This window comes from Stegodyphus dumicola, chromosome 2 (assembly GCF_044657685.1).
Source record: "Stegodyphus dumicola isolate Sdum_Otavi_A_Nest chromosome 2, ASM4465768v1".
Classification (NCBI taxonomy): Eukaryota; Metazoa; Arthropoda; class Arachnida; order Araneae; family Eresidae; genus Stegodyphus; species Stegodyphus dumicola.
Genome location: NC_140769.1, coordinates 238,138,125 through 238,164,069, shown reverse-complemented (window position 1 = coordinate 238,164,069; position 25,945 = coordinate 238,138,125). Strand labels below are relative to the sequence as shown.

The 25,945-nt window shown below is 31.6% G+C and overlaps 1 protein-coding gene across 7 annotated transcripts in view; it reads right to left on the bottom strand.

Moving 5' to 3' along the window:
- Positions 1 to 18,705: 18,705 nt before the first annotated feature.
- LOC118184736 (protein sprint-like) overlaps positions 18,706 to 25,945 on the bottom strand; it is a 309,002-nt gene continuing 301,762 nt past the window's right edge. For all 7 annotated transcript variants that reach the window (XM_035354458.2, XM_035354463.2, XM_035354482.2 and 4 more), the window contains one exon: positions 18,706 to 25,707. In XM_035354458.2, the coding sequence (XP_035210349.1) occupies positions 25,574 to 25,707 (134 nt within the window). In that variant the 3' untranslated portion in view covers positions 18,706 to 25,573. The remainder of the gene's footprint in view (positions 25,708 to 25,945) is intronic.

The following is a 25,945-nucleotide window of genomic DNA, read 5'->3' as shown; positions in this document are numbered from 1 at the left end:
ATCTGTATCTTCAAATCTCTGAATAAGATTTATATCGCATTGTAAATTAACTAGTTCCATTTGTAGATATTGTGGTATTTTTCTGGTAATTTCTGGAGATTCGGAATCACATTCGCTTTCATTGGCAATGAAAATTTAAAACCGGACTCCAAATCATTAAATTCCTTAAACCTGCCTTCAAATTCCTGTCACAATAATGCTAATTTTCTTGCATATTCTTGAAGTGTGGGATATAAGACAAAGAAAATGCGTGAACGTTTTTTCTATTTCATTTATGTTCCCATATTTGCAATCTAACTTTAATAGAAGCATACATGTCAGTGATAAGTGTATCCTTTCTTTGTAGCTCTTTATTAAGAATATTTAAACTGGCAAATCATCAAAAAATTCTAAATAAATCGTAAATCGTTAACCATGTGTCATATGTAGCTCTTCGATTTTTTTTTTTTTTTTTTTTTTTTTTTTCGTTTTACTATAGCTCCTCGACTCCAACTGACCTCTTTATAATAAATCTTTCTACGTAATTACTTTCAATATTTTCAAGCAATGCAAAAATTCTCGATGATTCAGAGCTGTTTTACGGATAAAGTTTACTATTTTAATTACCATTTTCATAATATCGTCCATCTGCAAACTTTTGGCACAGAATGCTTAATCTAATGTAAAGTGTAAAATGCATTATGAAAATTTCCTTCTTTCAATATATTTAATTTTACCGCTCCTCTTTTTTTTAGTCCAAAGGGGCACTTTGCCCTGAGGGACTATTAATTTCGTTTTGGCATTTTGCGTTGAAAACTGTAAACGCCGAATTGTAAATTCAAATTGTTGCCACCTTGAATTTGAAATTTGTTTTATTATCGATTTCATATTTTGTAACAATTAAACGAATTTTCGATTTAAAAAACTCAACGATTTCAAAGCAAGCAATGGCAACACTGTACGGAAAAAAAAAAAGTTATCTCCAGCGCGCGAGGCCTCTGTATCGGAAATTCTAAACATATGCTCATTTTAAAATTATTTTGCTATATTGCTGCTGAACTGAATTTTATGGTTTGAGTACGTAGAACATGATTTTAATAAATAAAGGTAACACACAAAACGTTAAAATAAAATAAACCTATTTTGGAAGTAATTTAAAATCTGAAACCTTTCGGATTTTTTTTAAATTTAATTTAATTAACTAATTTATTTATTTTACTAATCGTATCAGATGCACCGTCACTTGTAAATCGAATCATTTTATCCCAATTTAATTTATATTTATCTCTTATAGATTTTATTTTAGAAAAGAATTCTGTGCAACAGTTCTTCTTTCATAGGAATTATTCTCAGTAATTCCTCAACTACTTTAAATTCATTAGCAACACCTCATACGAAAATGGCAAGTCGTTCTGTATCTGTGATGTCAGTACTCTTCTCAATTGTATTGGTAATGCTGCAAAATCTATAATTTTTTCATTTAACATTTAAATCTTTAGTGATTTTGTTAATATGTTCTGCTACTGTATTGGCTGACAAATCAATATTTTAAATAATTGTTGTTTGTCAGGAGGAAGAAGTTGAATAGATTTAATCAAATAATCTTTTAACGACTTCACCATAAATAAATGCTTTTGATCTTTTGCAGTGATGCGCGCGACAGCAGAACGTGTGTGACCGTTTGCTTCACATTTTTTTTCTAAGCAAGATTTTTAAAAAAGTGTAATTTTTGTTCCATCAGTTTATGCCACCTGCTGTTAGATTTGAGAAAGTGTTTAGGTTCGTAATTTCACAGCTAGCTTTGCGGATTCTAAGTGTTAGGTGCCAGTAACTTCTGTACACGGTGACACAGAAGTGAAATTTCCAGGTTCATGCAGACAAGAGCACAATAAAATTCAACTTAAATGAATAACTACTTGAGAATTAACATAAAATTCTAGTACAGATAACAATTCACTTGATTATGTTAAAATTTTTATTTTTATTTTATAAATGCCAAACATTAGGGCCTGAGCCATTAGTTCTCGGGTTTTCGAGTACTTTTTAACAATGTGCTCATACCGAGAGAGTGAAATATAATCATTTAGATGTTCAAAAATCAGGATTGAAGTTACACTTAGGCTGATTGGAGTTACGCAAAACACAGTTTGGAGAATCCACCACTCCAATTCTGTAGATATGGTCTAGCAAACAGACATGTCCAATCAGACGTCTAAATAGAGCCACCACTGTCTTTGTTGGAAAACTAGAATCCTCCATCTCTTATCCATAGCCCGTTGAATTATATCCTGTTCAAGAATTTTCTTAAGAATCAGGTTAACAAACAATTTAGTCGTCTGAAAAGAAAGCGGTTGATTAATGCGTTGCTTTATGGAAGTTCCTTTCTTAGCCAATGCATCAGCATTTTCGTTACCCATAATTCTACAGTGGGCTAGAATTATGTTAGTGAATTTTAATTTTTTATGTTAAAAATTCAAAATTCGATTGTTCTTTAAGAGAAACCATAATTATATATACACTGCTGGCCATTAAAATTGCAACACCATGAAGGAAAGCAAATACAAAAAAAAAAAAAAAAAGTATTTATTGCATGTAAACAGAATGGTATGAAGACAAAATGATTACATTTGTAAGCATTTTGGAGGTTTACAGGAGTGCGAAATTAGCAGAAATAGCTGCCACCCCTGGCAGCTAAAACGGCCCTTGCCCCATCATGCGTGGAGTCCGTATGGGCTTCCATATTAGCTGGAGAGGGGTGGCGGACCAGTCTCTCAGCAACCCATGACCAGATGTTTTCAGTGGGTGACAGATCTGGAAACCGTGCTGGTTAGGGCAGCATTCGAATGCCAAAGGTCTCCAGGTTCGCTTGGCCTGTTTATCGCAGATAGTATATATCCTCCACATAGTGAGCGTAAGTTGAATAGTCATTCATTGGAGGCACAACTGCTCACTGTGTGGCGACCTACCGACCCTGTGTATCGAGGAAGGTCAAAACACGACGTGCAACATGTGGTCTTGCATTATCTTGTTGGAAGATGGCGTTTGGGGGCACAACCACTGGACATAAGATGCCGATCTGCGTTCAAATTACCGTAGAGATGTGCGTGTCGTGCTCAAACCATCACACCAGGTGCAGGGCTCCCATGCCGATATCGAATGCAAGCAGGCTACGTGCGGTTTCCTCGGACGCTCTAGATACGTATACGGGCATCAGAATACTGCACGTGGAACCGGGACTCGTTTGAAAAGGTGACATTGCGCTATGCCGTTTGGCGCACCAGCGTCGCCGTCTCTCTATGCTGCATTGTCAAGGGAAGCCGAAGTAATGGTCACCAAGCTGATAGTCCACGCAAACGTGGATACACCTTACGAGTTGATACTGGGCGTGCTGCAAACATGCCCATTTCCTGACTAATGGTACGTGATGTGGTCGTACCGTTTTACAGGGTTGACCTCACAATATGTCTGTCCTCTCTGTCGTTAGTCATGGGAGGGCGTTGAGATCATGCATGCCGTTCTGTAAGACCGTCAGCAATCCATTGATTCCATATTCGCATGACAGTTGTTGGTTGTCGACCAGTGCGACCGGCGATATCACTGAACAATAATCTACACTTTCGATAGGTAATGATCCTACCTCTATCGAGTTTCAAAACTTGCTGGTAAGCATTTCCTCTTCTTATTCGAGGCATAACACGATATTCTGAGCAAACTCTTACCTTACAAAGCACCGAGAATGAGAAACCCAGTACAGAACTTTCTTTTATGTACAGCTTCAGATGTAATTTCTGTATCCTGCATCGTCTAAATGCGCTCAAATACTAATTATTTGCCCATCCCAACTTCTTCCTTTCAAGTGATTTTAACGTTCGTCAGATCATTCCTCGCAGTGTTGCAACTTTATCGGCCAGCACTGTAATTTTAACAAGTTAAACTTTCAACTGCAGCTTACCATTTTGGACAGGACTTCTCTGGAATCAGTTATATCGGCCAAGATTAAACATAATTGCTCATAGAACAGCTTATTGCTCGTGGCTCCATCATCTATCTCGCTTTACCACGCCTGTGCACAGACTCGGAGTGACGTTCTTGACACAAATTTTGCGAGTTCTAGTTAAACGAGTTATATACTACGCTCCGTCTCTAATATCTGCATAGCCATCTTGAGAGAACGTTCTCAGTGGCTAAGTAAAAAGTGATACTAAAGATTCAAATTAAAACCCAGCTTGTTAGTTAAAATAAACTAAATTGTCACCAGTTTACTTTCAACATTTCAAGTTTTTCTTTATGATTCGTGATGGTGACGTAAGTTGTATTCTTTTGAAACTGATATTCCATTATTACAAATAAAGCTTACAGATATATCGCGTACTACAACACAAAAGGACATAATTTCTCATTCTTCTCGAAAAACACGTCATTATTCTATCACTTTTTTACCTTTATTAAAGCCATGACTCGCAGTTTGATCTCTTAATTAAAATTAATGTTATAATTTCGCTTATAATTTTAACCCAACAAAATGGATTTTCATATGAAAGCAACTCGAAAAATTTTTACACAATTTCAAATGATTGATATTGATGTAATTTAGGTCTAACAATAAGCACAAATAACAGGTTTTACAAGTCGTACATTAGTTTATGTCCAAAGTAATTAGTCTGTACACCTAAGAAATTCATTTTGCTAATTAGTTACCAATAGGAATTGTCTAGTTGTACATCCAGCTTTCCAACTAGTAACTTATTCAAGGAAAGTAAAAGTACCAATTCATTAGGGAAGTACATACCAGAACATAGTGGAGCTATTTAATTAAAGAAACGTTGAAAAAAAAAAAAAAAAAAGCCTAAATTAGGTCCATAAGCAGAACAACCATCATACTACTTGAAATAACTTTAAATAGATTTAACAACTAAAATTTGAACTTTAACTCAGAAGCTGGTGAGATTTACCGGCTACATCAACAAATAATACATTATTACTTACTTTGCAATATAACACATGTTACTTACATGCATAAAAATATGTTACTTACATATACAAAGAAATGAAATAACAGAATAATATAAACACTTTAATTTTTCTTAAAACAAACAGAGAAATTTTAAACACATTCAATACATAAATTCATTTCGTTTACAGATACGTATTTTACAAAATTTGACAATTTCAATTTAGTTACTGTATTTTTAGTAGTATTAAATTTAGCAATATCTGGAATAAATCTTACAACAATATTTCATAGAAGAGCATCTAAATAACAGTTGCTCAAGATCGACATTACTCATGTTATAAGGACAGGCACAATTTTTGATCGAAAACCTATTATAATAAAGCGGAAAATGTCCATGATTAGTTAAGATACTTATCACTTAGGCATCTTTTCTCACTTATAATTGGCCCACCAGCGGCCGAGCGGTAAAGTCGCTGAACACTGGTAGTTCGGTCCGAGGTTCGAATCCCGCGAACGGGCTGGCTGCATGGGCGTTTTCGTGGTTTTCCCCATGTGTAACGTGTATACGAGCCAGTTTCCCTTAGAAAGTCCTCCATGAAAGGCATCCCTCCCCTTAGGCAGATAGCCCTCGTGTGCTTTGCCATAATTAAATATACCAATACCTCACTTATAGTTGAAATTTAATTACATGTGAATCTTCCTTTAGAATCTGGATCGTTCCGCTTTGCTTGACAACGAATCAAACTTTTTCTTTTCAACAAGGATTTCAAACTGTCAAAGGAAGTCTTTACTTCAAATCAATAATTTGATTTTCAGTGGCAGCCTTTGCCAATTTTTCTGCTAACTCGTTATCTATAGTTAAAATATAACTCTTCGTCTAAAAAAGTTTAATCTCTTGAAGCGCTAAATCTGTTGTCTTTGATTGCTTTTTGAAAATTTTCAAACGCTTTTGTAGCAGAAATTTCATCATGAAACTAAAATTGAATGTTTTTTGCTTAATTACATCCACCATTTTGGCGAAATGCCAAAGCAGAAGTTCTTTGGCAAATGCATAATCTAGATGTTTATATATTAAAAACGAATTTACTTGCAAACGGTAAAATGAAATGAAATATGAAGTGTTGGAAAATGCGAATGAAAGCCATTACAGCTTCTGGAAAACTTTGAAAGCGATCAAAAATCATTCTTTTTCCAAAATAACAATAAAAAAGAATAAAATGACTAAAGCGTTATTGATAAGAATAGAGAAAATATTAGAAAGAGTACGTGATTATAGAAAATAGATTTTAACCAGGAATGGTAACTATGAAAACAAAAAAAGAACAGACAAAGCTTTCTGACCATAAACCCCTGCCGATATAATTCTAGCTTCAAACAGAATGTGGTAAGGGGGAAAAATTGCCCGCGAATCCGAACTGAGAAAAAACTTGACTATTTGCATCCCCCATATTTGGTTATATCGCTATTTCCCAAGTTAGTTGCGTTAAACGTGTCAAAGCCATTTATCGAAATATTTGACTACGTTAAGCTCGTTGTAAATTTGAGGCCATTTGGGAATAGAAACAATAACTACTCTTTCCCGTTTTATTGTAAATCGCATGTATTTAAAACTCCTGGTACCGAACCATCGATGCGAAAGCACAATGAGGAGGATCACCCCTAGTCATTTCGGGATCGAAAAATTTAACCTTTTTCAAACAAGCCTTCATAATTAAGATAACAAATATTAATTTAGAAGTAAAACGACAAAAATCAGCGAAATATTTTTAAATTTTCACAGGACTAGTTTTGATGGTTTTACCGAACCATCGAGAGGGTAATTAGTTTTGCCAATTTCCACTACTAAGCGCGCTAGCCTCTTTAAGGAGGAAGTACTTTCATTTCTTACATAAATGTGATATCTTCTGACAACCTGAAATGGCATCTTAACTTCTTCATTGTTATTATTTGCTTTACTGGATGCAAATATTCTGATGGTTTTCTCTTGTAGGTTTAGTTTAAAATTAAAAAGAGAAAGTTCAAACATTCAGTTTACGATTCATCATGAGATACTGTAATGAACTTCGATGGTATTCAATAACGCAAGAACTCATCAGTGATTCAGCATAAATTCTTTTGTCATAGGATTCGAAATTTCAGATTCACAATACTTTTAACAAAACTTTATAATTAAAAAAAAGTTCGGAAGATTAAACAATGAGAAGTATTTCTACAGGCAATTTGCAATGTAATAGTTGGTTAATTTTTCTCCTAATAACACATTGAAGAAAAATATATCGATATTTGTAACAAAATAATATTCCCAAAATTTTATGTGAAGCATAACAGAAATGATCATTGTGCACAGAACGACGATTCCACAGTAAGATTGATATTGATGTTAAATTAATATTTTAAATAAATTTTGGAATTTATACAGCGTTTCGCATGATCGTGAAATGCATAAAATATCTCTGAGAAGTAGCGGTTGGAATGCTCTTTAAAAAATCAATGTACTCTTAATACAAAAGTTTTGCTGTTTGAAACCGAGTCACAACTTTCTGGATGGTGGGTACATCATAGCAATGTTGAAATAGTGGTATGATTTGAAGAATAATTATAGAAGACTAAATCCTGCGAATAAACAGGCTTCGGGCAAAATGCAGTTCCAAATGTTTTTTTTTTTTTTTTTTTTTTGGCCCCAAACTTTCAAACTATGAAAACATTATGAGAGGCATGAAAAAGAAACCAGTTGTACTCTTTTTGGTATTCCGGCTTCACGATGTAAGTCTTTCATGAACACACTTCATAATTTCCATTTAAAATGTAGCAGTAACATACTGTGCAGTTTGCCTGAATTCTTTATGTACAACTGTTTAACTACAGTATGATAAATTTCAACAAATGAATTGTTTTGGCTGCTTAAAAATCTGCCATTTCCATTCGGTATTTCCTTGTTTTCCTGCACGATCGTACCTGAACATTCATATCTAGCCGGCTGTAATAATAATCTTCAGAAAATGTAGGTTTATATCAATGGCAGCAATCATTCTGTCTGATGAGGTAACGCGACACATGACCAGTTTTATTCAATTCACGCCTTGAAATAGATGCTCATAGAAATATATGAGCTAAACAATAAATATTTATAAAGATACTTTGTTTCATTTCTCTTTTTCAACTGATTGATAACTGACCCGCATATAAATTCTTTTTCATAAAGAGCATTTAATTTCTAAGTTATGAGAAAACGTAATCGCTAAGTCATAAAAAGAGAAAGCCCATACATAACTAACTATACCCATTCTAAATAACGCAGACGACTTATCCATAAATAAGTCGTCTGCGTTATTTAGAAAAGAACAGAACATAAAGCTTCTTACTAAATGAATAAACTAAATAGAGATATGAGTTCTGCCAACGCTATGTCTGGATTTTACAGTTTTTTTTAAATTCTAAAGTACTTATTAGCAACAAATCGTTCAATCGTTCTACAACATGAAGAAATCTTTACATTCTTTAATGATATTTCGCATATAAAATTTTCGTTATGCTTCACTGTTTTGTGTATTCTCCCGAGAGTGATACATAGTTCCCAGTTGTGTAATCAAGATGCCGTATGATATCATACCACCTGTAGTTTGTAAAATAAAATTTTCTTTTAATGAGAAGAATTTCCAAGCACTAATGAAAACTTTCTGTGGAAATACATCTACCATCGTTAAAAGCAAGAAACGTAAATCGTCTTCATTTCCTCTTAGAGAAACCGTTTGTTTCGAGCATAATTTATTAACTTCTTTCTTTATCCGAGTCGCTGCCGTATGAACTTTAACGGCTTGCGCACTAAGCGCGTAAAATGCAACTACGTTAAATATTAATCCAAGTATACTGACTGTCGCATTTAACTTCAGCTCGTATCTCAGCAAATTAGTGATAACGAAAAAAATGCAAGACATGAGGTAATAGTAAATGAAAAGCATCAGTAAAGACAAAGCATTTTCTACTGCTTTCACGCATTTCATAACTTTTCCAGAAATATTCAGATAATGTCTGAATACTGCGATGAGTGTATTTTGTTTGCACAAGCAATCTCCCATTTTACATATCGTCTGATTTAATTCTCTGAAAGTGTAACAGCAAAAGAAAACTAAATAACTCGGAAGGATATACATTTGTTGCCGAAGTAACACAACTAATAGTACGGATAAGCCTATCGTCCAATTTTCGGGTATATGATGGCCAAAGAACAAAATTATTTGAATCTGTTTCAATCCATTTTCAGAAGATGCCATCTGTTTGAAGGTTTCTGTTAATCCAATGACAGGCATAATCCAACAAGAGCAGAAGATTAATATTAAGATGATGGTTTTGCGATGAGGGTGGCAATCGTGCGAAAGGTTAGAATGCAGACGTAAAATATTTCGCAAAGCGGTAACGATCTTAATTCTTTTATTCATAAGAATTAGTCGGATGGATAAAGTGCATATATCACCAAGGAGGGCAGAAGCAATAATACCCACAGGAGAACGTCCAGAATCAACATAAATCATGCGTAGATCAAAGCAAATGAAGTAAGTCAGACACGTGAGGATAAATCCGTCCAAAGCGAATGCTAATCTTCGATGACATGAACTCTCTTTTTCGGAATTTGGCAGTATGACCAGAACAGAATAAAATGCTCGAATGATCCATTTCAAAGACAGTTCACACTTCACTTTACGCTGGGCTATGCGATGCCGAACAATCCTTTTGCGACACATTGCGAATTCCATCTGCTTGTCCTTCATGCCATTCGGTTAAGTTCTACAGTTACCAGAAATGCTTTTATTGTAGTCTTCTTTTTTTTTTTTCAAGGAGAAAGAGCTTCGAAAGAATGCTTTTATTTTATTATTTTTATTAAAGATATGATTCTTAGCGTAAGAAATTTCTTTCTTGACTGTTTTAGCATACTGAATGCATAATTTTATTCAAAGAAGATACTTGTCAAATACAGCTGTCTGCTGTTTCTCTGTATGAAATCTATTCCTAAAGTCTTTTTTTTTTTTTTCCCATGTTTTGACGAAGTCTATAAAGAAGTTGTTTCTAATATAGTAAGCTAATTAATAAAAGTAACTGCAGCTTGTCGAAAACATAATATATGGTCTAGAACTGTCCTAGAGGTTTGCATTTTTTATTTAGTATAATATAATAGAAGTATAGTATTGATGGATAGCACAGAAGAGAAAGATAGGCACTTACATTGAAAATATTCGACGCCTGATGATAAATTAGCTATCGAGTATTCAATACCGTTATTTGTGTAGTTTTGACAAAGCGAATTGCATAACAGAGGTCTTTTAGTGAATCATACTCACTCTTAAGAAATGACCCAAAGCATTGAAAAGCGTATATTTTATTGCTTATATTATGCAAAAGAAATATGCACGCCTAAATAAAGAAAATATTTTTGTCAGTGTACACACAGTTTCTCTCACTTAAAACTGTGTAACTGTTTCTCAAATTTCAAATACTATTATTAAAAGCAACATGTCATCAAATTTGCCTGCTTTATTTGACACATTTCTTGAGTTGCAGTCATAGGACTATGACAAATCATTTAAGATAAATTTAGCCGTATAGTGTGATATATTCAGATAGTAATATACATTCATAACAATAATAAATATTTTTAAAGCAAAATAAAAATAATGTATTTCATCAGTGTCAAAAACAGTATTGGAAAAATTGAGATATTGTCAAGAAAATGATCCGTGCGGATTTTAAACGGGATTACCGAGGAAACGCTTTCAAATGATAAATGATAGACTTCAGCGAAATTTTATAAACATTAATTTGAATTTTATGCTAATAATACAGCTAAATTTACCGCGGTGGCCCATTCGGAGATTCATTGCTAATGATCAACGGCTTTGCCAGTCAAATTCAGATTTATTCTAATAATTTTTCCATCTACTAGTCGGCTAGCCGATTATAGTTACGAAACTATTTACTATAAAAAAAAAAAAAAAAAAAAAAAAAAAAAAAAAAAAAATCATGTAGTGCTTGTGATGAATCTAGTTAGTGCAGTTTCACGAGTCCAGTAAGTAATATATAATATAACGTTGCAAGGATGTGTGTTATCGGTCATCGGGTAAAGTTTTGCTAGCCACTCTGCAAAGCGTGAAACATGTATGCTTCAAATTTAATCGGATAACACGGTGATATAAAAGAAATGTCTTGCCACGCGCAATATATTTGTTTTTAGAATTTAATAAACAAACTCAGCGATTTAAAAGAAATGTGTTGCCACTGCCCGAATTAAAATATTTTTTTTCTTCCACGAGGCAATGTTCTGTCGTGCAGCAAAGCTTACAAATTAAATATCTTAATTTTTATTTCAAGTTTATTGTTATTAATTAACAAATTAAATGGTTATAAAAGTAATAAACGCAGATTCATTTCAGTTAATATTGATTACTAACTAGACACGTGAAATTAAACTAACTGAATTCATTGAAATAATCTACATGTATAAGGAACAGCGTCAGTTTATTGTGTGTGTAATTCATATAAATCTACAGTTCCATGATGAACTTTTGCCCACTTGACCTTTAAAACAAGAAAACGGTCACTGCTTAGATAATATTACAGAAAACTACTCCACATGGTTGAGACTCATGACATTTATATTAGAATGTTGAGCTCACGTCTCCCATCTTAAGTTCGCGTCGCCGCTGTTGCGTTCCCGCTATTAATCCTTACTAAAACCGTTAGATGGCGCCGTGTTCATTTACTCTTTAGAATAGTATAAAATTTACCAGAGCAGTATAGAATCTCTAAAGCAGAATTTAAGTGCTCTTTTTCGCAAATAATTCGAAAACGGTGATGAAATCGGCTTAAATGGCTGGTGATTATCAAAGCTCATTTCCGAGAAAAGGCATAGCAGATAACAAAGCAAGTACAAGTTATTATTAAAACCGTTACACGAAGCTGTACTAGTTCTGTACTGTTCCTACAGTTTTATTAGAGCTTGATAAAATTTTGCACAAATCACCTTGCACCAAAATAAGAGGAAAATCACTGTCTACCTGAGATTTCGGTGAAAAAACTACCCAGATCCCTCTCAGTGACTTCTCTTCAGTCAGGATAATGAGCGGCCAACTACGGGTACTTCAGCTAAGGTGGCGTACTATAGTATAATCCGATAAGTACAGTGCATCATGAGTTATCGGTATAGGGTACTGCAGGGATGGAGGAGTGATGAGGAAGAGGGACTGAGAGGGGAAAGTTGGAGGTAGGACGCTCTAAAGTAGGAGCCAATAAATGATCGCCACCTAGAAGTAAAGATGTGGTAAAGCGCACTATTAGGGGACAACTGGAAATGCTAGTGTTCTCGCCAGTTCCTGCGTTTAGATTATATCTTTTGCATTGAGAATAAGCCTTTGACTGTTTTTCTAAAAATACTTGCCACCCCCCAGGCGTAAAACAGGTATTTTAGATAGTTAATGATAACAGAGATAAAGAGCTGCGTTTATTGTTTTTAAATCGCTTAGTTTGTTAATCAATAACTGACAGTTTAAATTTGAAAGAAAAAAAATAAATAAATATCTTACATTTCTCCGAAATGCAACCTAGAGCATGGAAGATAAAAATATTTTATATCGGGCAGTGGCAGCACATTTTTAAATCGTCGCGTTTTCTGATTGCATTTGAAACCTAGATATCTTGCGCTTTGCAGAATGGCAACACTCTGCTTTAATTATTTATCAAGAATTCATTAAATTCGCGTAAAATATGAAATAATTCAAAGTAAATTCGAAATTTAATGTTCAAACTCCAAGATGCCCATGATCGGGTTGAAGACTACGTGTGTTCAAAATTAGATATTCTAGGTGAGGCTGTTTTTCCGTTATGCGAGGAACATACGGAGGGATTCTTCATTATTTAAGTAATATACATATGAGAAATCTTGTATATATACGCCCGCACATATGAATTATTTGTTTATGAATGAATTTGTTCATTTTAATATGGATTTATTCATTTCAATACGCAAAAACAAGCAATTCGGCCAGCGTGCAAGAAGGCAGATTTTTCGGTGCACAAAACTAAAAGTTTACTTTTGATCCCAGTCGGCAAAAAGACACTTGCAGAAACTGACTTAATTCACTGTGAAGTTTCAAATGTAAGCAAATATGGCTGCTATGGCAAAAAAAAAATTTAGTCTTAACTGCACTTAAACAGCTTTTAAATTGCTGATAATTCTATAACTACTTCATGCAGATTAACTAAAAGCATAAAAACTTTAACCGGAAGATAAGAACAAGACAATCGTCTTTTTTAAACCAAAAAATGCACAATTTAACAACTTAAAAGAATAAAATAAACAGAGCTCACGAAGCCGAGTAATAGAGTGGGTATGTATGTGTGTGTGTATATATATACATACTTTTGGTGCGGCCGATTGCAACCAAAAAAGGGAGATGCGCAACTAAATATTATAGCAGTCCTATATACAAACTTTCAACGTTCTGAGGCTACTCGTTTTTAAATTATGCAAAATACATACGTACAGACGTCACGAAAAATCTTTTCTGAATCTATTTTAAATTAATTTTATAATCCGTTTTGGGAAAAAGAGTCCTTTATTCTGTCCTTACGTACAGATATTGCGCAAAAAATTCTTAAATTGCATTCGAAAGCGGTCAAAATGGATATTTTCGTTTGAATATGATACCTGAAAATTTTCATGATTACAATACTTCCTTTACTTGGTAGAAGAAAGTAAAAAGGATCGTCTGAAATAAAATTAATCCAAAATACCGCAGTCAAAGTATGATGAATCAGTAGAAATCATATCGAAATTGCATAAGAAAAAGCTTATGGTGTAATTTTGTGAGATTACAAAGGTGGTGTTTATTTTCAGCTGCTTCCAAGCAACCCAACCATCAACTCAGACGTTTATTGACAATAGCCCATGACAATGAAGAAGGTAATCAAACAGAAAAGGCCAGCATTGGGCATTGCAAAGGAATCGTGTTCCACCATGATAATACGGAGCCTCACGTATATTTAGCAATATGTGCGAAATTACCGGAGCTTGATTGAAATGTGATGCTGTATCCTCCATATGGCCCCAATCTTGCACTATCGGATTATTATCTATTTCGAAGTTTACAAAACTTCTAAAATGGTAAAAATTTTAGTAATAACGATTACCTCAAAACACACTTAGATGAGGGTTTTTTTTTTTTTTTTTTTGTGTGTGTGTGTGTTTCTAAAGACCAAAGCTTGTATGTATAAGCGTAGGATCATGAATTAAAAAAAAAAAAAAAAAAAAAAAAAAAAAAATTGCAAGAGGTTATCAAACAGAATGGAAGATATTTATTTAACAGATTAAAGGTCGTTTTCATGTAGGAAAAGACCTGAGTTTTATTTTACACTAAAAAAACGAAATTACTTTCTTGTCAACCTGATACAATGAAGGTTAAAAAAAGACAGCAACAAAGATCTATTGAAGCATTGTTTTGAATGATAAATTTTTTAATTTTACAAAACTAAAAATTTTTTTTCTGAATTTTGCAAAAAATTAAATTATTTATTTTCAAGTTTTACAAAACTTAATTAAAATCTTATGGCGAAACTGAAAAAAAATTTCACAGCCTTTTTTCAGTTTGCACAAAGAATAATTCACTTGACGAAATTCTTAATTTATGGTAATCTAACCACTTTCCCTTTCACTGTGCATGAGGGAGAAAAAGGTTATTCTTTTCTTTATGTTATATTTTTTAACCATAGTTGTTATTTTTAGATAATTTGTTTGGTGAATATCGCAAGTTGAATTTCGGCACTCGGGGGAGTAGAACGGAAGATATGGAAGTATCACCCTCCTCCTTCTTTTTGTGGCTGTACATCAGAGTTTAAAAAAAGACAAATAGTTGAAGTTTTTCTGCCTTATGTATCTCTTACCCAGCTTACATGTCTTTTGATGTAGAGAAGGCTACAGTAACCAAAAGCACATATTCATATTTCGGAACATAAAGGACATGGTTTAGTTCACAGCATTTGAAAATGTGAGAAGAAGTTACTTTAAAAAAGAGGTTAGAATATTGGTAACAATTCTACCAATAAACCATACAAAGGCGTAGCTAGGGTTTTCAGCGCCCAGGGACAAATGACGAATTTCTGCCCCTTTCTGTGTGCCAAAAATGGAAAACATTTCATTTTAAAATTTCGTAACATCAATTTTGCGCCCCTTGGATGCTGCGCCCGGGAACAGTGCCCCACCCTAGCTACACCACCGAAACCATAAAACAATATCTAATCAAATAACGGCAAAACTCGTCATCACGTGACTCAAATGTGATGACGTTGCAAGTTTGCTTTTTTTTTTTTTTTTTTTTTTTAATTCATGATCCTACGCTTATACATACAAGCTTTGGTCTTTAGAAACACACACACACACAAAAAAAAAAAAAAAAAAAACCCTCATCTAAGTGTGTTTTGAGGTAATCGTTATTACTAAAATTTTTACCATTTTAGAAGTTTTGTAAACTTCGAAATAAATAATAATCCGAATAGTTCAAGATTGGGGCTATATGGAGGATACAGCATCACATTTCAATCAAGCTCCGGTAATTTCGCACATATTGCTAAATATACGTGAGGCTCCGTATTATCATGGTGGAACACGATTCCTTTGCAATGCCCAATGCTGGCCTTTTCTGTTTGATTGCCTTCTTCATTGTCATGGGCTATTGTCAATAAATGTCTGAGTTGATGGTTGAGTTGCTTGGAAGCAGCTGAAAATAAACACCACCTTTGTGACTCACTTATTTCTATGGAAGCTAGGGCTACAAAAGCTAGGCTCTGTTGTACTAATACTTAAGATCGAACAGCTATCACAACGTCTTTAATAACTTGTTCTTGTTAAATACTGGTTTAATGATGTCAAGAGAACAAAACTTGGGATAGCACATAACGAAAATTGTGCATTCATTATGTACACACAATGAAAAACTCATAGATGGACAGTGTCCATCAATGAGTTCTTCATTGCCTTTCCCCCTTTCGAGAAAATTTATACATGTTACTTATATTTTTCAGAGGCTGGGGATCAAATTGTATGGTGGTGCTCATGGTGCGTTGGTAATACGGTTCAATTTCCACCAACATGCAAGTATTTGGGTGCTCCTAATATTCTTGATGATCACGTCACTGTTAAGAATAACGATGCATTTTAGATGACCACTTCTACCCAAACGTTTATCTTGAAGAAGATGCCTTATATCAAAATGGCAATGGACTATGTTGCTCTGCAAACGGGTAAGAAAGTGAAGTGAGCTTAAATATCTCTCATGTTTTTTACAATTCCCTGATATCAACATCTTTCAAAAGTTCTGGGTTATGCTAGAAAACAAAGTTTGGAAACATATTCTTCTTGTATCATCATAAAGTGAAAGAGCAGAGTAGAGTTTCTATGCAAAAAGCAAGCAATTGGGCCAGCAAACAAGAAGGCAGATATTTCGAAGGACACAACTAAAAGTTTCCTTTTAGTCTCACTCGGCAAAAAGACACTGAAAATGCAGAAAGAATTAATTTACTATTCTTCTAAGTTTCAAATATAAACAAACAGGGCTGCTATGGTAAAACAAAAACCAAGCTTAAACAACTTTAGCTGCACTTAAATAACTGTTGATAATTATACAATTATTGCATGCAGATTAACTAAAGGCATAAAAACCTTAACCGGAACATAAGAACAACATAGTTCAATCATTTTTAAAGCAAAAAATGCAAAGTTTACTAACATATAACAATAAAAAAACTGAGCTCACTGAGCCAAGTAACAGAGTGGTATACAGTCAAAAGTCTTTAATCCGGAATGATCTATGATCCGGACCTCAAAGCTATAAACCTTCTGCGCATGAGTCAACGCATAATGCATTAACTAATGCGCATAATACCTTTACGTATGTGCGTTAAATGTATAACGGATGGTATAAGCTAAGCTAAAATTATCTAATTATCTATTTCAGTTAATGTTGCAGATTGTGTTGTTCCTTAATCTTCTATTTAAATCTGGCTTATTATTTTTTGCAGACTGTTAGAGCAATTTTATAAAAGTAAGCTTGAACTTTCGATTATGTCAAAAAGAATTTCCGATTCTGGAGCTACCAAAGGATCTACAAGGCGAAAGCATGTTTCGATGTCCATCAAACAAAAAAGTGGAATTGCTGCAAAAAATGGATAAAGGCATATCCTTTGATTCTCTAACCATTCCGAAATATGTTTATAAATTTTACGCTGCTCTGGGGGGGGGGCGTTGCCGCTCGCAATGAACTGGAAGTTGATCTGTCAGCACTATCCTTATCTTCATGGCAGATGTTTTCATTTTATTCGGCTTATCATTCCTTACTAAATGTAGTATTTCATCTCGATGTACTCCGTCTTTGATATGATTTAAATGAAATTCCTCGTCATTATAAATATCACGAATACACATAAAATAGTTTTCTGGTTGCAATTTTCTAATTTCAACTATGCGTAATGTATGCTTTACGCATGCACGCGTTGAAAGAAATGTTTAATAAAGTAAACAAATAAATATAAAGCTTTTTTTTTTTTTTTGTAAATTTTTATGTCCTTTATATCATAATTGCTCTTTATTTCATAAATTATGGTTTTGTATTTTTAATTTTATAATTTCTGCATGCTATCTTACCAGATTTAAACTGATGATCTATAATCCGGAATCGCCGAAGTCCCGACGAGTCTGGATTAAAGACATTTAACTGTATATATATATATACTTTTTTTGAGGCTGATTGCAACCAAAAAGGGAGATACACAACTACATATTAAAGCAGTCATATACACAAAATTTCAACATTCTAAGGCTACTCATTTTTAAGTTATTCAAGATACATATGTACGTACAAACACACCATGAAAAAATCTCTTCTGAATCTATTTTTCAATTGGTTTGTCTTTATTCTGTCCGTACTTACAGATGTCGCACAAGAACACCGTTCAAATGGATTCGAGATCTGTCAAAATGAATATTTTCTTCGAGATATGATATCCGAAATTTTCGTGATTAGAATGCTTCCTTTAATTCGTACAAGGAAGTTAAAATATGAAATGTTAGAAGCAGATTAAGACATCAAACAAACGAGAATGAACTAAGTGTAAATCAGGAAATTTTCCACATCTGAGATTTCGAGGAGATTAAAGCAAAGATGGAAAATGAAGAAGGGAATGCTAAATGTGATCTTCAGGCTTCTGGTAATTTTTAGGTCAAGTTAAGTGTTGGAGAGGTATTATGCGACAAACAGTAATCCATGAATCACTTTTACCTTCCAATTTTCTCCTAAAACAGCAATTTTTTTCCTTGAACATTTGGTACATCAACTTAATCTTCCACTGTGTGACTTGTTTTCCTGAACTCGCAAGCAGATGCAAAGCTTGTCCTGTTTTCTAGCTTTGAAGCATTGCGGTTGAATTCAGAAAATCTCACAGAATGAATTATAAAAGTTATTTTGAAGCCCTCTACAAGCCCTGTCACAAAATATCTTGGAAAGCGGATGTATTTTCAACATTATAACTATAAGAACTTAGGAACACAGTCCTTAAATTTACCTGTTTCAAAATAAAAATATTCCAATAATATTGGGTAATATGACACAAAAAGAAATAAAAAATACACCAATTATTTGATAAATTTACTTTCTGTTCAGTAAATACGTATAACCTAATATTGTTAACAGTTTTATAACCATACTTTTCACATAAAAGATTAAGCAGTAAACAAATTGTTTTATAAATTTTTTATTAGAGGGCACATTAAGCAAATTATACACAGACACAAAAAATCATTTTAAGTACAGACAAAAAAGTTACAGTAATCATCTTTTAAAACAGGCCTTTTAACATGAGCAGTTGCCTGCACACTTGAATTACATGCAAATAAAAACTTCTGGACTGATTGATACATAACATCTAAAAATAATTTAATGTGCTGTATCATATACACACAGAAGCTTCAATGTATTTAAAGTTCTCAGATCCAGAATTAATACAGAAAACATATGTGATGATTATACATAAAATTGCAGTATCATATGAATAAGGGAGCATTAATAAATTGTTTTAACATATTTTAAAAATGAAGCTTTTCAATATCTGGTTTATATATATATTTACAAAAGCAAAGTTATGCATTTTTATTAAGATTTGCAAATATTTGCATATAAAAACAAAATTTATCAATATCTAATAACATTAGGTTGCAACAGAACGAGTAACATTAAAAAATAATTTCATTTCTACGTGTCAAGCATCATCAAAAATTCATCCTGTGGGTCAACTGTAAACAAAGTAGAAATTCTGATGAAAATGTTTTGTAAAAAAATTGCATATTTAAAATTGTTTTACAAAAGGAATGCCGAGCTTTCATATAAAGCTAGAATGTAATCAGGTACCTCAAAATTCAGATGCTGGCAAAAAGAGTTATTGATCATTTCCGCTGCCTCTGAAATGTATTAGTATGTAACCACATAGGATTTCCACAGAAACTGAATAAAAATATAAATACAAGAGTGAAAGACATAAGGCCATATCTTGGACATTCAAGAAAACATAATATTACAACTACCAATACAGATATTGAGATAATTAACTTGTTTTCATTCCATTCTTGAGAAATATGCAGAACTGCAAAAGAAATTTTGCAAAACATTGCTCAGAGCACAGACCAGTTAATTATTTGTCATATGCAAGAGCAAAGGCAATATTTGAGGAACGAAAACTCACAATTTCAGTACTGTCAATTAGATGGCTGAAATATAAAAACAAACAACATTTGAAATTAGCAAAGTCACAAATTCTAAACTGATGACCATTCGAAAACCATTGGCCATTTCATGTAAGAGTTAATCTAGTAATGTTGAAATAAATAATATTTCAAACTTTTAAACAAATAACTTTCAAATAAATTAGAATTTATTTTTAGCATTAAATAGCTAACCAGTATGCTGAATGATCATATAATTAATTCTTTAATAAAATAGTTAATGAAGTAGTCATAAAATAACTGCAATAAACAATAATCTAATTAAAGTATAATTAAATGAATTCCCATTACAAATTTACAATTAAACAGATAACTGTGACACTATTTGATATTCTAATGGTTTTAAATTTAAATTGCTATCACAGTACTGATATCCTAAACCAGTGGTTCTCAACTTTTTTTTTGCTCCATGCATCCCTTTCACCATTACTATCATTCTCCATTACTCTGCATCCTTCATTTTACTATTCATTCCATTTCACCATTACAATCATTCTCTCCACCCTTTCCAAAACCCGAAAAATACACACACATTTATTTAGATTTATATAATTTTTTAATGGTACAACCTGGAAGCAGGTAGAATCATTTGATGACAGTCTACCCCTGAAATTATGAAATTCTTCCTAGTGGGAACTGCCCCCGATTGAGAACTCCTGTCCAACATTATGCATTTCCAGGTTATAGCAGAATGCTGTTTTCACATGTTCTTAAGTGACTGTAATGAGTTAATAAGAATATTTAAATACAGTGACATCAAATGGAATTCAGAAACAAACACATGCTATAATTTCTCAAAACATTTTTCACATTAACTTTTATTAAATAGACATTATGTTAACTTAATTAACATTACTGCATATTCAGATGATTTAAAGTGAAATAAAATATAGTGGAAATCCATGTGCCATCTAAAAATGAAACATTTACAAGTTTTAACTTTATAACACTTTTTGTATACTGCATACTGTTTCTGTACAAATATCAAAATATAAATAAAAAACCAGGCACCATATTCTGTATACAGAAATTTATATATATAAACACTTACAACTATTTCAAAAGTTGGAGTAACAAAATATACAACAGATGTGGGTCAGTTAATGTTTATAATAAAAAATGCATATGAAAATGAATGCTTTGGAAACCATTATATCATATGCAATTTGGAAGAGACATTTCTCGCCCTCTACACAGAAAAAGAAATTGCATATAATTCTGCTGACTAGTTCTGACACTAAATTCTTTCAGATCTTTTATAAATATTTCATTTTAAAAGAATCTCCTTCAGTAGCAAACATCATATTTTATATTTATACACAAACTAATGGTAGAAAGTATCAATTCATATAAAATTCAGATACATATAAAACGAAAACCTAAATACATAAAATTTACACAGAATATTTAAGTGATAGTAAAATAAAATTCAGTTCAACAAGCATAGCTTATTCAAAATCTAATATACCAGCTGAAAATGCAGTTTAATAGAAAAATCAACAATAATTCAAATTAATTTTTTATGTTCGTCAGAAAAAAAATTTCGCTACAAACAAACTATGTTTATATAATTTTAGGAAACTATAGAAATTAACATGCTGTAAGTTACTATCAAATTTAGGCCAAATATGAGAACACTATTGTAATGAAATATAATGTAATTTAAAATTTAAAAAAGTTACTTCCAGATTTATACGTTAATAAATATGAGTCGCATTCACATTATATTATAAAAAACTATTTTAAAATTATGAAAAGCAAATAAATTACACAGAAAAGAAATAAATAGTTTATATCTTTAGCATTTAAGAAGTTTACCATGACACAAATATATAAGAAAAAAGTAAAAATTCTATATTCAAAGAACTAAAACGTTTTTTAACATATACTGAATAATATCACATGCATAGAAGTGATAAACTACTTTTTTAATTACAAGATGTGCTAATTAATTTGTTCAACCCCAAGACTTTAATACTTCTACATAAATGAAAAACAAGAAGAATATAAGCCACAACGAAATATTGAAAAATCCTCAAAGCAAGTTATACAAAGTATTAAATGCTACACGAGCATAACATATCTTAATTTAAAGTTTACAAACTACATTATTCGAAGTATTTCTTTATAAATCAGTACATATTTAAAAAAAAAATAATAAATAAATAATAATAATAATAATAATAATAAAAAAAAAAAAAAAAAAAAAAAAAAAAAAAAAAAAAAACACTTCACATTTGGAAATGAAACAATAATGTAAAAAGAATGAGGTAGATATAATTTTTAGTAGCTGGGTGTATGATAAATATTATAATCCTCAACATTATGTAAATTAAATTGGGGGAAAAGGTAATGTTTAGGAATTTATTTAGGTGAAAGTAGAGAAATGACCAAGCAATTGAACTTTCTAAATCTCAGTTGTTAATTATTTAAAAATACACAGTGCTTTTTGAACCTTCATTAACTTGGAAATTTTATCCAGAGGTTTTCAACTAAATATTCTATCTACTAATTCAGAAGTCAAACAACAAAAATCAGCGTTATATTTACCAAATTTTCACAGGACTAGTTTCGATGGTTTCACCGAACCACCATCTTCAGCTGCAAAACCGCAAATGAACCAGATAGGAAATAATGATTAGATAAGATAAGAAAGCCTGGACAAGAATAAGCAAGTGGCGCCATCTGTTGGTGAAACCAGAACTAAAACATAATTTCTTTAAAGGCCGAAGGCAAATTTGGATTGGAATTAGGATCGTTAACTAGAACAGAAAGATTTTTATGAATGTGAAATGCCTCTAGAAAATCCAGTTCTCCAATGGAAGATGTTTTATCTTTCTGTTCCAATGGAAGATGTTATCTTTCTGTTAAATCTTTCTGTTCTAGTTAACGATCCTAATTCCAATCCAAATTTGCCTTCGGCCTTTAAAGAAATTATGTTTTAGTTCTGGTTTCACCAACAGGTGGCGCCACTTGCTTATTCTTGTCCAGGCTTTCTTATCTTATCTAATCATTATTTCCTATCTGGTTCATTTGCGGTTTTGCAGCTGAAGATGGTGGTTCGGTGAAACCATCGAAACTAGTCCTGTGAAAATTTGGTAAATATAACGCTAATTTTTGTTGTTTGACTTCTGAATTAGTATTTATTCGGCGTGTTATTGTGTCTTAAATATTCTATCTATTTACTGATGCTTAATACAAATTTAGAATACGAAATACAATATTATAATGCACGGTGTGCGATTTACAGAGAACTATAAATCAAACAGAATCTGATTTATTAAGAATTTTGCAAGTGCATTTTATACCCCACAGTTACAAATACCTAGATACATAAGGTAATCCAATGATCCTTAGAGAATGTTCTCAAATTTCACATACTCAAACTTTGAATAAAAGCACAGTTAGAACAATTCTATAATGAAACAATTTCAATGGCCATATTATATATTGCTATTCCAATACTACAATAATCTTGAGAATATATTTTGGGAGCAAATAAAAAATTTGCCAAATTGATGCTTTAAAAATACCATTATTCTGAATTTTATTATTTTCTTATTAACACTTCATTTATATTACGCTTCATTATTTTTCAAATTCAATATATATATACTTTTAATCCCAAAGTAAAATGCTGATGAATATGGAGATTTTACTATATTTGCTTGTAATTTTAATAGATATAAGTAAAATTTTCGTGATAACTATAAACCATAAATGGAAAACTAATACTTTCATATTCTTTATTGGAAATTATTTACAGTGTACAACACTGTAAATTTCAAGAAAAAATTAGTTATTATAAATAAATACTTAAAAGTATGAAGTGACCTTGCATAGGAAAATTAGAACTATATTGAAAAGAAACATTCACACCAGAAAAATATACATATTTAATTTAAAATTGTGCTCCAAATATTGTGCAATATATTCAGTATATTGAGAATTATGAAAAACTGACCCAAATCCTTTTTTCTTGCACACAGAAAGGCACAGAGCAGTTGGTATTATTGTACAATAGTAATAAAGTTACAGATAACAATGTTACATACCTAATAATGTACATTACCTTGCTACTATTAAGTGGTTATTTATGAATAGTAATATATTTTCTAAGATTTAATACATTAAAAGAACACAGGGAAGCTAGGCTAAAGCAATACTATAGCTAATACAAAAAACTATTATTTTATCACTTTAAGAAATGGTTTCCAGATTCACTATACATGCTGAAGTGCATCAAAAAGGATTTAAAAAAATCTGAATACAGGAAAAAGTGAATCACATAAAAAAACATCAGATGAATCACTAATATATAAACTAATGGAAGGAAGATATATATTTGTAAAGTACAAAACTACAATCAAGTATGACATTGAAGGTAGAAATTATGAAGCATAAACTCGGAAGTATACTTTAAAGTTGTCCTGAAAGCAAACAAATAAAATATATTTTTATAGTTATCAAAAGTATTTCATGCATAAATATTTACAGCATTCGTCACTAAATATAGGAATTAACTTATCAACAAGAGATGAAATTTAAGGCTGTTGAATAATTTCATTTATTGCCAATATCAGATTAATGCACTTTTAAGTACAATTGCAATACACATTAACAAAAACAATCTATACTTATTTCAAAGAAAACAAAAAATAGCTTCTATATTTATAAGACTAGCATAGGAAGCTATAAAATATATACTTTTTTTTTTCATAAATAAACATCCAAATGTTTATAAAAACCAAACATATATAACATAAAAAATGTTGCCTCACATGCTTGTATTTTATGTAGCATGCTGCCAATTTTTAACACATTCTAATACAAAAATACATATATAATTACATTTACAGTTTGACAATTTTAAAAATATTATATAAAAATGTATGAGACTGCAAATGATACAGGAATGGGAAATCTTTGAGCCAAACTAATCTCTAATGGAAAGAATTTCTCCCAGTATTAATTAGCAAATAAAAAATAGAAATTAGCAAATAGTAACTAATAGAAATTAGCAAATAAAAAAGATGAAGGCTTTGAAAAATAACAAAACTCATCATAAACATATTACTCTTTTTGGGATAGATAATGAATATTTATTTTACATGAATAATTATACAAAAAGGTTTTGTTGAGAATGCATAAATTGTTCTAAAGTTTATTTTATTACAAACAAACACTGTTTTTAATATATGAGGCAGTGATAATAAGCAAAATTAACATTGCAAGATGATTTAATAAAAATAATATGATTTTAATGTATGGAAAAAGATTCACAAGTATAAAATAATATCCTATCATCTTATGGTGTCCATATGTAAACATTTCTCCCTTTTTCTTCATATTTGTAATTTGAACAAACTATGCAATTTTAATTACAAACTAAATAACAAAAACAGAAACACTGCAAATGTAAACAAAAATATTTTATTTGATATTTTGACTTTAAATACAAAAATGAAAATGAAAACCTAAATTCAAGAACATTATAAATTAAATATTTAATTATTGAAGCAATAAATAAGAGGTTGATATAAAAGAAAATTCTTTAAAAATTGCTTTTCTTATATACATTTCAAAAATACATAGAAGCCTAGGACAATACAAATAGACATTGAAAATTAGAAATGATGCAATGAACAGGACCAAAAACAACATATTTTGGTATATTTTGAGAGAGCAACCATTTTTCTTTACAATAAATGTGTTCTTATGAATTGATGTAACAAATATTTTGTCATAAATTAAGTTTAACAGAAAATATAAAATTTCAATCAAATTACATTTTTGCAATTACTACATTTAAATATTTCTAAAGAAAATTAGGATGACTTCTCCATAATGGGCCATATAAATTTGGCATCACAGCGCTTGTATGTAAACAAACAGTTGGAACCAGCTGCCATAAGGTCAGCTTTTATCACTTGTGGGCATTCACTGTCACCAAGCATTGTTTCTGAAAGATATTATTGTTATAAAAGATTAATATATTAAATATTCAATTTTAAAACATCTACATAGCATTATGAAATTTATTTATCAAATATTAATGGCATCAAGTCACATTTTAAATTTGAACAAACAGTGATTATTTGTTAATTTTAGGAAAGAAGCATTTAATGGTACATGTGAAACTGTTTTTGTGATACATATGAACACCTAATATACATCATTAAGATTTTATAAATATGACA